This window comes from Leopardus geoffroyi, chromosome A3 (genome assembly GCF_018350155.1).
Source record: "Leopardus geoffroyi isolate Oge1 chromosome A3, O.geoffroyi_Oge1_pat1.0, whole genome shotgun sequence".
In the NCBI taxonomy this organism is placed as follows: Eukaryota; Metazoa; Chordata; class Mammalia; order Carnivora; family Felidae; genus Leopardus; species Leopardus geoffroyi.
Window position 1 is genome coordinate 34,752,402 of NC_059336.1, and position 12,920 is coordinate 34,765,321.

The window sequence follows — 12,920 nt, forward strand, 5'->3', positions numbered from 1 at the left end:
CTTTCTATTTCTGTCTGCCTGTCTGTCTACCTGTATTTCTCTCCTTTTCTCTCAGTTCTTCTCTGTGTCCTTCTCCCTCCCTCTTTTCTCTCGCTCTCTTTCTTTCTCTCTCCTGCTTTTCAATGTGTATTAGCACTATTCTTTTCCAGCAGCACATAGGCTTCCCCTTCTTAGAAAATATAGGCACCAACCCTTCTAAGTTATTCTTTCTCCAATAGCAGGTTGGAAAAATCTGGAGGAAAAGCCTTGTTAGGGTCATGTGGTCAACCAAACTTGCAACCTTAGACCAATCATCTGTGGCTAAAGTCAGGGTATGACTGGTCCAGCTTGGATCAATGCCTCCCCTAGACCAGTTACTTTGGCCAAGGGATGGGGGTAAAAAAAAAAATACAGTAGCTCCCATGGGAACCTGATCTGGCATAGTACCAGTTCTCAGAAAACAGAAGTTCTTCCTGGAGAAGTAGTGTTGGGTAGATAAAACCATAGGTAAACCCCAACTCTCTTTTTAGTGTAAGAAAGAGATAAATTATTGATATATATATATATATATATATATATGTATATATTATATATATATAATCCCATTGCCAGTTTTGTGGGAGTCTGACAATAGTGGCATATTATTAACAAAGACATAATATTAATCATTCTGCCTCCTGGACCTTAAGTAGAAGAAGATTAAATGAAAACAGTAAATGCCAAAAAGGCAGAATTACAGTGAGAGTGATGGTCTTTTGAAAATAGCTGGAAAGGGCAGAATGCTACAGGGAGGGGTCTGTAGTATGGAAGAGTGGGAAAGACCAAGGAGAACTGAGCAGGATGGAAAGACATTTACATATTTGCCATATTAAACACAGAGATGTTGTCGTTTTATAACTACATACTTTTTTTGATTCTATGGAAACATTGTTTTCATTAGTTGCATGCAAAAGCCATGTTTTAAAAAACATTTCACTATAAAGCATTTGTTCCCAAAGAAAACCTAGCTTGTTAAATATATATATATATATATTTTTTTTTTTTAATAGTATTTCTAATAAGACAGTCCATGGCGTTAGACATGATGCTTCATTGTTATCATCAATGTCAGTGTCAGTGTGGTTTTACAACTTAAAAAAATTCATTCTTGGGGTGCCTATGTGGCTCAGTCAATTGTGCACCTGACTCCACTGACAGCACAGAGCCTGCTTGGGATTCTTGCTTTCTCCCTATCTCTCTGCCCCTCTCCTGCTGGCATCGTGTGCTCTCTCTCTCTCTCTCTCCTCTCTCTCTCAAAATAAATAAATAAACAAATTTTTTAAAAAAAGATTTCAGTCACATTTTCTGAGCACCTATTTTGTATAGTGTCTGGGGTTCCAGAAAAAATATTAAGAAAAGGAGATTGCAGTGGTGGCATTCTTTTGGGGAACAATAATAAAGTATGTACACACAAAGGTAAATATCTGTAAGTGATTTATTTATTTATTTACTTATTTATTTATTCATTTATTTATTTTTGTAAGTGATATTTTATAGAAAGCCAGTAAGGGGTCAAAACCCAGAGTTATCTGGGCCATCAAAGGGGTGTATCAATGAAGGCTGGTTTACAAAGGGAAGAGACAAAGAGAGGCAGACACCTTGGCTGGTACCCACTCCCTTATCAGAAGCAGTTAGAGTAGCCCAGTATAATGGAACTTTCTACAATCATGGGAATGTTCTACATTGTGCTGTCTCCCATTCAAATGGAAATATCATCAAGGTAGAAGAATAACATGAGACAAAGTATAGAAGCAGGTGTGTGCCTGGACAGTTCTGAGAACAAAATACTGCCTAGTTTATCTGTATATGGTGAATACTAGTCAGGAAATTTAGAGCTGGAGCAGTTGAGGAAAGAGGGCCAGTTAAGGCTTTGGTACATACGAAAAGGAAGAATATTTGGGATGTAGTGGAAAGACTGGGGAGAGACTGAGGGCAGGAAGGGAATTCTCACTGAGTCCAGACCAGAGTTAGTGAAAATCTATACCAGAATGCTATGCACACAAAGCCATGAGATACATCGTAACAGGAACAATTCACAAATCTCCATGACTCACTAGATGTGGAAAGTACCTAAGAAGGAAATCAAACATAGTGTCCACTTTTGAACTGCATGATAATAATTAGTGGGAAAATACGATGACCTATCTTCTATGAGAGACAAAACCTAAACTTGCTTATAAAATGTTGAGATGCTGGTGAGCCATCCTCAGGTAGAGTGGGGCAAAGGCAGTTGATAATGCTGAAATGAACTGAAGAGTCAAAAGAGCGACTGTGGTAATTACTGAAGATACTATAAATCAAGGAAAGAGAGTTTTGTGTGAGAGTGGTTGGCAGCTGGCACACTGTCAGAAGGATAGGATAGAGTCATCATCCCTAGCTGTGGGTAAAGGCACTGAGGTACCATGTTGAACTCATCGGGGACTGATGGTACATTTTAGATTTTTTAAGGAAACAGCAACATCTGTTGGGCGCTGTGAAAAGTACTACTATTAAGATTGGACCTAATTGTTTCACAAATGAACTGTCCTTTTATTTTTTTTTTATTTTTTTTAATGTTTATTTATTTATTTTTTTTTTTTTAAGTTTATTTATTTTTGGGACAGAGAGAGACAGAGCATGAACGGGGGAGGGGCAGAGAGAGAGGGAGACACAGAATCGGAAACAGGCTCCAGGCTCTGAGCCATCAGCCCAGAGCCCGACGCGGGGCTCGAACTCACGGACCGCGAGATCGTGACCTGGCTGAAGTTGGACGCTTAACCGACTGCGCCACCCAGGCGTCCCTAATGTTTATTTATTTTTGAGAGAGACAGAGACAGAATTCGAGTGGGTTAGGGGCAGAGAGAGAGAGAGAGAGATACAGAATCTGAAGCAGGCTCCAGTCTCTGAACTGTCAGCACACAGCCTGACGCGGGGCTTGACTCACGAGCTGCGAGATCATGACCAGAGCCGAAGTCGGACGCTCAACCGACTGAGCCACCCAGGTGCCCCTCCTTTTATTTCTTTTAGCTTAAGGATACCATGAAAAAAAATTACAAAGATCCTAAGGTCACTATGAACTACGAAAGTTTTCAAATTTCTGGAATAAGAAAAGCTATGTCCTGAGAAGTGGCCAGTAAATATAAATAACAAAAAAGTTTTTGTAATCTCAAAGCAAAATCAGGTGAATTCCAGTGGTTGGCTCAAGTGGAAGCGAGATGGTGGAGTTGAAATATGGAGCTGGGACATCGAAGCTTTGGGAGCGGTAATTGGTCTTCCATCTTAGGGTTAGAAATGAAAGGAAGGTCCAAGATGGAACAAAATTTCAGGGTTCTGGGAGGGTGAGGAAAACAGAGATGTGTTTTTATGCAAAGGGAAAGTGTCCAGCACAGAAGGAAGTTTGAGAGGAGAAAATGAAATGGTAGATCAGGTCTGGGAAACCAGGGCAAGAACCTTCCTCTTGGAAGGAAAGGTGAGGAAACCAAGTTAGGAAGCTACCAAGTGGTCTAGTAGGACCCACATGCGTGTTTTTCCTCTCGGCTTTCACAGCCATGCCAGGAAAGAAATGTTATCCTTGCATTAGAAGCGAGGAAGCTGAGTTTGGGGTAATGAAGAGAATGGAGATAAAGTTCCAAAGATCATCTGAGACAGAGAAGAGGGAATATAAGGGGATGTCTTAGTCTCTTTCAGCTGCTATAACAAATTACCACGGATTAAATGGCTCAAACAATGAATGTTTATTTCTTTTTTCTTAATGTTTATTTTTGAGGGAGTGACAGAGAGACAGGGAGGGAGAGAATCCCAAGCAGGCTTTGTGCCGTCAGTGCAGGGCCCGACACAGGGCTTAAACCCACAAACTGTGAGGTCATGATCTGAGCAGAAATCAAGAGTTGGACAATTAACCAACTGAGCTACCCAGGCACCCCCAAAAACATTTATTTCTTACAGCTCTCTCTCTCTGTCTCTCTTTTAAATTTTAGTTAACATACAGTGCAGTATTGGTTTCAGGAGTATTTTCTCACAGTTCTGAAGGCTGGAAGCCCAAGATTAAGGCTACAGACCTGGTGTCTGGTGAAAGCCCACTTCTTGGTTCATAGATGGCCATCTTCTCACTGTGTCCTCACATGACTGAAGGGGTGACAGAGCTCTGTGGGATCTCTTTTATAAGAGCACTAATCCTATCATGAGCTCTCAAACTTCATGACCTAACCACCTCCCAAAGCCCCACCCCCTAATACAATCGGTCACATTGGGAGTTAGGATTTCAATATATAAATTTGGAGGGGGGGGGCACAAACATTCAGTCCGTAACAGAGGGCTTCTTCTAAATTGTCTCCATCATTCTCAGTAATTTAGACAATGCCTCTCAACCTGTAACGTGAACACAAATCTCCTGAGAATCTTGTTAAAAATGCCACCTTTGGTTTAGTTGATCTGGGCAAGGGCCTTGAATTTCTGTTGTGTTCCCAGGCAATGCTGCTGGTCCATGCTGGTCATCTATACGTTGAGTAGCCAGATCTAGAAAGCCAGGTCATTGGCCCAGAGTTTGTAGAATAGTGACATGTATTTAGGGTACTGGATAAATATTTGTTGGACTGTGGCTAAAACGAATAGTTAGATAAAGGTGCGTGTTCTGGGAGCCAAGGAGGTGGGAGCTCTTTCAAGAGAAGAGTAAAGAGCAAGTGCAGATGGTCTGAGGGAGGGACAAGGAGGAGGCCAGAGGACGCAGCAGCCAGGGAGTTTCTGTGGAAGTTTGAGAGAGTGCAGGCTGGCAATTGCATCAGGTATGATACCAAATCAAAAGAAAAGTCAGAGTTGGGTGGGGAGAGGGGCACCTGGGTGGCTCAGTAGGTTAAGAGTTCGACTTTGGCTCAGATCATGATCTCACGGTCCATGAGTTCGATCCCCGCATCAGGCTCTGTGCTGACAGCTCAGAGCCTGGAGCCTGCTTCAGATTCTCTGTCTCCCTCTCTCTCTGCCCCTCCCCACCTCGTGCTCTGTCTCTTTCTCTCAAAAATAAATAAACGTTAAAAAAATTTTTCTTTAAAAATTGGATGGGGAGATGGGCTGTGGGATCTCAGGGTCAGGGACTTCAGTGACTGGATGGTGAGGTGGCTAAGGATGAGGGCAAGAGGTGGAAGGAGAGCAGTAAATGTGAGCAGATACTGGCATAACCAAGAAAATAACATTCTGAAGTCAGGTGAATGATACACCAGATGACAAAGTGGAAACAGAAATATGAGGGCCATTGAATTTAAAAGCATTGCTGAGAGGTTTTGCCATGTTGAGCAGAATGAGGACGGGCCACAGACATCTTCCCAAATCTGGCAAAGTTTCCAAATCACCAGAGGAGGTTTTGAAAATACTGATTTCCAGGCCCTGCCCTGAGACATTTGGAGTCCATATGCATAGGCACGAGCCCTGGAATCTGCATTTTTAGGAAGTTATCCAGGAGTGATTCTGATATTGCAACCAAGGTCGGGGATCCTTACATAACCCTCTATAACTCCTCAGGGTGAATGAGAAAGAAGAAAGATGCTCTGGGGAAGGAAAGGTGCTGAGTGCACACCCTCAGCTAGAATCGGGATTGCAGGAATCCTCAAGGAAATTTCCAGAGTCTTTGCACACCAGAATTTTACATTTAGAGAGTTTCAAAAATAGTACTACAAAGCTGTAATATGTCACGATTTCTTTCTTTTTTTAATGTTTATTTATTTTTGAGAAAGAGAGCATGAGTGGGGGAGGAGCAGAGATAGTAGGAGACAGAGAATCCAAAGCAGACTCCAGGCTCTGAGCTGTCAGCACAGAGCCCCATGCAAGGCTCAAACTCACAAACTTCCAGATCATGACCTGAACTGAAGTCAGACGCTTAACGGACCTAGGCGCCCCTTCATGATTTCTTTAATTGTGATGGTCATGATCAGGCAATCTCTTTTGAGTGATCAAATAGGTTTTCTGCTGGCCCAAGTCCCAGTTAATAGTTGTTCAGATTTAGTCCACTTCACAGACAAATGCATCAAATTTCACATTAATGTTAAGTTAATGTGCTTTCTTTATTGTAATTCTCTAAGATAATTTCTCCTTTAACGTTTTATTCTCTTACTTAAGAAGGATTTTTTTTTTCAAAAACAATTCCTAAAATCATAATGAAAAGAGGTGGGGAAGTGGGGAAGCCATCGAGCCTGATTTGTTGGGTTTGTCCCCAGCTCTGTCACTTATCACCTCTGTGTCTGTGAGCCCAGAACCTGATCCACAGGTGTCAGGATCTTCACATGTAAAACAAAGATAAAAGCATAGCCTCACAGTGCAGTTCTTAGAATTAAATAGGAATCGAATACATTTAAAACTCTTCAAACTGTGCCAGACATACATAAATTATCGACGAAAGTTTGCCATACTCTGATTATGTTGCCTTATCACTGTGGCAGTAACCACTTATGTTAAATTGGTCAACTTACCCAGTTGTATTTGAGAGTCTCCATCACGGGTGAACAGCAGTGGGGTCTTTCATAGGAAGCCCACACTGTCTACGTGGTGCTCTAGTAAGAAGGGTTGAGTCCAATTACTACCGCTGTCTGAGTAATCGCAAAAGTTTCCATAGGTTCTCCATGTGGAAAAGAGAAAGAGATGGGACTTATGTACCTTTATATAACTGAGAAGTATTTACTGAGCACCTACTAAATATTAGGAATTGTGCAGAGGGCCAAGGATATGCAAACACAAACACAGTCACTGCCCTCTTGAAGCTTGGTTTGATAATAAATGCAAGACAATAAATTAATTGCTTTCATGTCATGTGTTAAAATTCGATGGCACTATACCGTAGAAGAGAATTTCTGACATTCTTTGGAAGTTACCCACACAAGGACACAGCCATCAATTTCTAAGATGGGCAACTCATGGTCCTTGAAGCAATTAAACAATGAATCAGACTGGGGGCGCCTGGGTGACTCAGTCAGTTAAGCGTCCAAATTCAGCTCAGGTCATGATCTAACCATTTGTGGGTTCAAGCCCCACACCAGGCTCTGTGCTGACAGCTCGGAGCCTGGCACCTGCTTCAGATTCTCTCTCTCTCTCTCTCTCTCTCTCTCTGCCCCTCCCCTGCTCACACTTGGTCTGTCTCAAAAATAAATAAATATTAATAAAAAATAAATAAAAACAATAAATTAGGTGGAAACCAAGAATTAAAATACACAGTTGATTATAACTTGTATTTGTATCATACTCGTGTTATTTTCAGCTTCACTGTACCTCCAAGAGACAAAGGCATTAATAATCCCATTTATTACAAGAAAATGTAGATTCAGAAAATGTAGCACCATTGACCCAAATGGTATTTTTGATATCACAGAATGAGGACTGAAACCTGAGCCCTCCACCCCTCCACTGTTAGTTGTCTTTGCACTGAGCAAAGCTGCAGTTACCAGCACAATAGTCTAAGGCATCCTGTTTAATTCAAAAGGGATCCAAAGAAGACTTTCATATTAAAACTTAGATAATGTGATGGTTTTCAGTGACTTCCCCATTGCCTGTGAGATGCTTGGTAATTTTAACTATTGTCAAACATCAGTCACAGATTTCCTAACTAGAGATACCGTTGTCTGGGGGCTCAAGGGGAGAGAGTCTTTGTTTATGATTGTGTAAAACAGTAAACACATTTTCTTCCCCCAGCTTATTCAGAAATTGACGGATGTTGCCGAAGAATGTCAGAACAATCAGCTGAAGAAGCTCAAAGAAATCTGTGAGAAGTAAGCCTGCATTCTCTTTACAATGGGCTTGTGCCTATAAATGTGTTACACACAAATTGCCATTTGATTTGTCTTTTTTTTTTCTTTTACTTCCATTTTGACTTCAGGGAGAAGAAGGAATTAAAGAAGAAAATGGATAAAAAAAGGCAGGAGAAGATCACAGAAGCTAAATCCAAAGACAAAAGTCAAATGGAAGAGTAAGGAGAAAGAACCCCTTCTCCTCCAACTTTTACCTGGGGATTCTTTTATTCTGTTAGAATAACAGCTTCTCAAACATACAAAGACCCATTTGTGATGTTTCTCCTCTAATTAACCTTTCAAAAGATCCCTTTTGTAAATTTTTCAACAGAGAACTCAAAGGGCTTTCAATAATGGACTGAGGTGCACCCAGGGCCTTTCAGTTAAAGATTGAGTAAGGAGCGTCCCTTAGGAAAAAAGCAAATCCTCAGTTCCCCTGCTGTCAGGCAAACTTCCCAGCATTTAGTGAACACAGAATTTGCCCTTGGGCAGAACCTGACTTTTGTCCAGAACTAGCAGATTGTACCTTTCTTGCCACAGCAGTAAGAATGTTGAAAGTTCTGTAAACTTTCATCTGGAAGTCTGAAGCTCACCTCTTTGTTGATGCTGGATGAGTTCATATAATGATCTAGTTGTCATTTGCTCGTAGGGAAAAGACAGAGATGATCCGGTCATACATCCAGGAGGTGGTACAGTACATCAAGAGGGTATGTCGCTTAATCTCTCTCTGCTTTGCACACCGCGTATGATTGTTCAGCAAGCACAATGTGAGCCTCTGGAGGAAAATGCCAGGCCTTGTATCTATTTATCACCACCACCCAGAAGAGCTGTTTCACAGAGCAGGCATTCCATAATCAAGGTTTCTGCAAGTTTAGTTGCAAACCTATGTATAAAAAGGCTTATCTAAAGATAAATGTCAAGAATCATTTTCAAAGTGAGGAGCCCAGAAACACAGGATCAATAGGGGATCCCCCAAAAGAACCTGTAGCTGTCATCAATGTTAGGGAAGACGGCAATCTCCAAAGCACTTCTTCATATTACTGTTTGAAAATTGGTATCATGGAACTTTGCAAACTTTAGCAAAAATATAAGAATAGCATAATCTATTGATCACCTCACCCCCACCCTGTGTACCCATCACCCATGTCTGACACTTACCAACAGTCTCCTATACTTGTAAGGGCAGTTCTTGATCAGGATATGAGATAATTAAATGTATGACATCAATCTGAAAAGCTTTCCACTTTTTTCTGAAAAACATTCACTTATTAATGTTAGATGAACATGACTTTCTTTGTAACTTTCTTATAGTTAGAAGAGGCACAAAGTAAACGGCAAGAAAAACTTGTAGAGAAACACAAGGAGATCCGTCAGCAGATCCTGGATGAAAAGCCCAAGGTAAACTGAACCGAATAATAAAACACAGTAACTTCACTTTTCCTCCATTTAATTACAACAAAACCTCTGTAGGTCATGTACCCTACACACAGTCTCAGATCAGTTCTTACATGTAAAACTCATGTATCTTTCTCAACCGTGGTAAAGATCTTTCTATAGCAATATTCCACACAGGTCTATTATCACCCAGTGAGCTTTAAACGTTGCAATTGCTTGGAACCAAGCTCTTGAAATTTTGGTTTCAATTGGTCTGAGATATGGGTCAGGTATTTTTTGAAGCACTTCCCCTCTCCCCCTGCCAGAACAGAGAAAATTAGAGAAATTAGCCAAGCCTCTTGCGTACTGATAAAATATTGTAATGTCAGGCTCTGTCCAGCAGAGGGTGTCCTGTACCAAAATCACCCTGGTTTTTAATCCAACAAAATGTTCTCATAAACCAGAAAAAAAAAACAAATCTTTTTTTCCCCCAATAATAATAGTTTATTATGTCTCCTCTTTCAAATTACCTTATGCTTATTGTTTGGTCAAAATCAATTGTTTTATGAATATTAACTTTGATTATCAGTAAATCAAATACTTTTAGGTTGGCAAAGAGCATCTTGGTTTTAGATCATTACATATATTTTCATTCATCACAGAGTATTTGTGAAAAATATGCTTTTCAGTGTTATTATTCTCCTATGTGCATTTAAAATATCTACTCTAAAAGGTACAGCTATTTCATACAAGTACTCTTTAAACCTGCAAAGCTCAGAAGTGTTACTTTCATTTCATTGTATAGTCCATTCATCAATTTACTTTTTATAGATTTTTTTTAGCTAGTTCTAAATATATTCTTGTGGTTATTTCTGCCCTTCTCCTTTTGTATTTATTAGACAGGAGATTTATTTAATATTTTTAACTCCTAAAGTTTTTAGGCTTGGCAATATAGATGAAGCAGTAATGAAAATCTGAGAATTAATAATTACTTAAATATCCTGCTAATTTTTCTGTTTTTCACGTAAACGTACAGTTTAAATATTCTTAGCCACCATCTTAGGTTGATTATACATTAATAATAAATTTTAAGATGATTTCAGAAATGGCTATACCTTCCATTGATCCACTGATGGATCTTTTATAATGTTTGGAGCAAAAGATTCAGGTCCAACTGGAATTTAAGCGGCACATTAACACCCTGATAATCAGTCCCAGGTGATATATTCAGATATATACATTTTCAATCCATGCTGTCTGAAAGCAAACATGTCATTACTTGTATACTGCCATAATATACGTTGGTTATGATTGATCCCTTATTAGCCAGTTTTTATATTTCTAAAAGAAAATCTCTCTTGTGAGATATGGTTATTCCCATAGAGTTTTATTTCACTTTGTTTTTGTCTTTGGTCCAAAAATGTCTCATACTTGTCTCATAGATACAATGCAATCACAAATGTGTTTGCATTGTAACTCTCAGTATAAAATTCTGTAACTCTCAGTATAAAAACTCCTACGAGGCTTTTCAGTTACTGCTCTAGGTCATCAGGATTAAAATCAACTTTGGTAGGTATTAAAGCGCTTTTAAACTTATGCACTGGATATAGGTAAATGTTACAAGAATAACTGTTGGATAACTTGTCAGGGTGAATTCTGCAGCAGTTTTACAGAAAACCCAATTAAAACTGGCTTACACAATAGTAACCTTAGTAAGTCATATTCCTGGAAGTTCAGATGTATTGTAGTCTGAGGAATGGTTAATTGAATACTTCAGCAACCTCATCAAGAATGCACTTTAACAGAAACCTATGGGGGAGGGAAAGGGAAAAAAAAAAAAAAGTTTAGAGTGGGAGAGAGCCAAAGCATAAGAGACTCTTAAAAACTGAGAACAAACTGAGGGTTGATGGGGGGTGGGAGGGAGGGGAGAGTGGGTGATGGGTATTGAAGAGGGCATCTTTTGGGATGAGCACTGGGTGTTGTATGGAAACCAATTTGACAATAAATTTCATATATTAAAAAAAAGAAAAAAGAAAGAAAAAAAAAAGAATGCACCATGCCATCTCAGTTTGTTGCCTTTCATGCCTAAGCTTTAAACCCACAGTCCTAAAATGACTGCCATAGCTCCATGCATCACATTACATAAATCATTCAAAGGCAAAAAAAGGTAATGTCTTCATCTTATAGCCCTTTATTTATAAGATTAAGGAAAAGCTTCCTATATCTTCCCAATAGCTTTCTCCTCATTGGCTAGGATTGTACCATATACCCATTACTAAACCAGTCATGGGTAGTAGAGTGTAATCTTCACGATTGCCTTAGAGTGTTAAAGCTTGCTCAAAGGGTGGAGAGAGTTCAGCTCCTCTTCAGTTTCATAGTCAACAGGCACCGGAACAAAACTGATGTTTTCTTATCAAAGATATAGAAATATCAGTTAGGTAGGTAATTGTGTGTGCCACTGCCATATTTATAGCAATTTCCCATTTCTTTTTTGGACTTTTAGCAAGAGATCTGAAGTGTTTCTATGAATTTTTAGTAGTTGTTTCGCCTTCACTTTTGTTTTCTTTGCAAAATTCTGAGCCTGTCTGCACATGATCAGTTTAGTCTGTCCAAATATAGCTAATAATCAGAATTGAACAGTGCTATGAACTGAACTGTGCCCTCCCAAAATTCACATGTTGAAGCCCTAACTCCCAATGTGATGATATATGAAGAAGGGGCTTTGGGAGGTGTTATATTTATTTATTGTATTTTTTTTTCATTTTTTATTCAAGTATAATTAACATGCAGTGTTATATTAGTTTCAGGTGTACAATGTAATGATTTAATAATTTATACATTACTTAGTGCTCATCATGATAAATGTACTTCTTAATCCCCTTCACTTATTTCATCCATCCCTCTAACCACGTACCATCTAATAGCTACCAATTTATTTGCTGTATTTAATGTTTGTTCTTGTCTTTTTTTTGTTTGTTCATTTGTTTTGTTTCTTAAATTCTACATATGAGTGAAATCATATTGTATTTGTCTTAGTCTGACTGATTTCACTTAGCATGATTCTCTCTAGCTCCATCCATGTTGTTGCAAATGGCAAGATCTCATTCTTTTTTTTATGGCCAAGTAATATTCCATTATATAAATATACCTCTTTTTTTAGTCCATTCATCTATGGGTAGACACTTGGATTGCTTCCATATCTTATAATATTTCCATATTGCAAATAATGCTGCAGTAAACATAGGGAAGCATGCATGTATCTTTTCAAACTAGTGTTTTTGTTTTCTTTGGGTAAATACCCAGTAGTGGATGTACTGATGCCTCCATACTATTTTCCACAGTGACTGCACCAACTTGCATTCCCACCAACAGTGCATGGGGATTCCTTTTTCTCCAAAACCTCACCAGCACTTGTTATTTCTGTTGCCTTCATTTTTTACTGTAAATAGGAACAAGTGATATCTCTTTGCTTCTCATCCATGTTGCCCTTATGACCACCTTGTGTCTGGATTTGAAGGTTGCCCTTGGAGATTTTTGTTTTCATGTCAAACTAAAGCATTTATTAAGGGGTGTTCTTCAGAGCTGATAAATTTTGTGCTTCGGAACCATGACTTTAATAATAAAATAAGAAATCATGACTGTTAATATTGTAGGACACAATGGCTGATCAAAGGAAATGTCCGTGGTAGGAAGGAGCAATAGTAAATAGTGACGTGAATAAGATCAAGTGCAGGTCGTGTGGAGAAAGAACAAAGCACAGGACAGCAAATGTAGGCAAGTGAAAGT

At 39.2% G+C, this 12,920-nt stretch overlaps 1 protein-coding gene and 2 long non-coding RNA genes across 9 annotated transcripts in view; 1 reads left to right on the forward strand and 2 right to left on the reverse strand.

Annotated features, from left to right (window-relative positions):
• LOC123580493 overlaps positions 1–8,446 on the reverse strand; it is a 58,074-nt gene extending 49,628 nt beyond the window's left edge. For both annotated transcript variants that reach the window (XR_006703325.1, XR_006703324.1), the window contains exons 1-2: positions 8,354–8,446; positions 6,453–6,598 (exon numbers count right to left, since the gene is read on the reverse strand). This is a non-coding gene — a long non-coding RNA (uncharacterized LOC123580493). The remainder of the gene's footprint in view (positions 1–6,452; positions 6,599–8,353) is intronic.
• The window catches only part of PLCB1 (phospholipase C beta 1), a 699,274-nt gene that overhangs the window by 605,024 nt on the left and 81,330 nt on the right, over positions 1–12,920 (forward strand). For all 3 annotated transcript variants that reach the window (XM_045445282.1, XM_045445284.1, XM_045445283.1), the window contains exons 28-31: positions 7,666–7,742; positions 7,850–7,939; positions 8,410–8,467; positions 9,072–9,158. In XM_045445282.1, the coding sequence (XP_045301238.1) occupies positions 7,666–7,742; positions 7,850–7,939; positions 8,410–8,467; positions 9,072–9,158 (312 nt within the window). The remainder of the gene's footprint in view (positions 1–7,665; positions 7,743–7,849; positions 7,940–8,409; positions 8,468–9,071; positions 9,159–12,920) is intronic.
• The window catches only part of LOC123580492, a 35,545-nt gene continuing 31,067 nt past the window's right edge, over positions 8,443–12,920 (reverse strand). For 2 of the 4 annotated variants that reach the window (XR_006703322.1, XR_006703320.1), the window contains 3 exons: positions 10,832–10,943; positions 8,919–9,010; positions 8,443–8,535 (listed from right to left, as the gene is read on the reverse strand). This is a non-coding gene — a long non-coding RNA (uncharacterized LOC123580492). Of the gene's footprint in view, positions 8,644–8,918; positions 9,011–10,831; positions 10,944–12,920 lie in introns of all 4 variants that reach the window. The other 2 variants (XR_006703321.1, XR_006703323.1) reach the window with 2 other exon arrangements.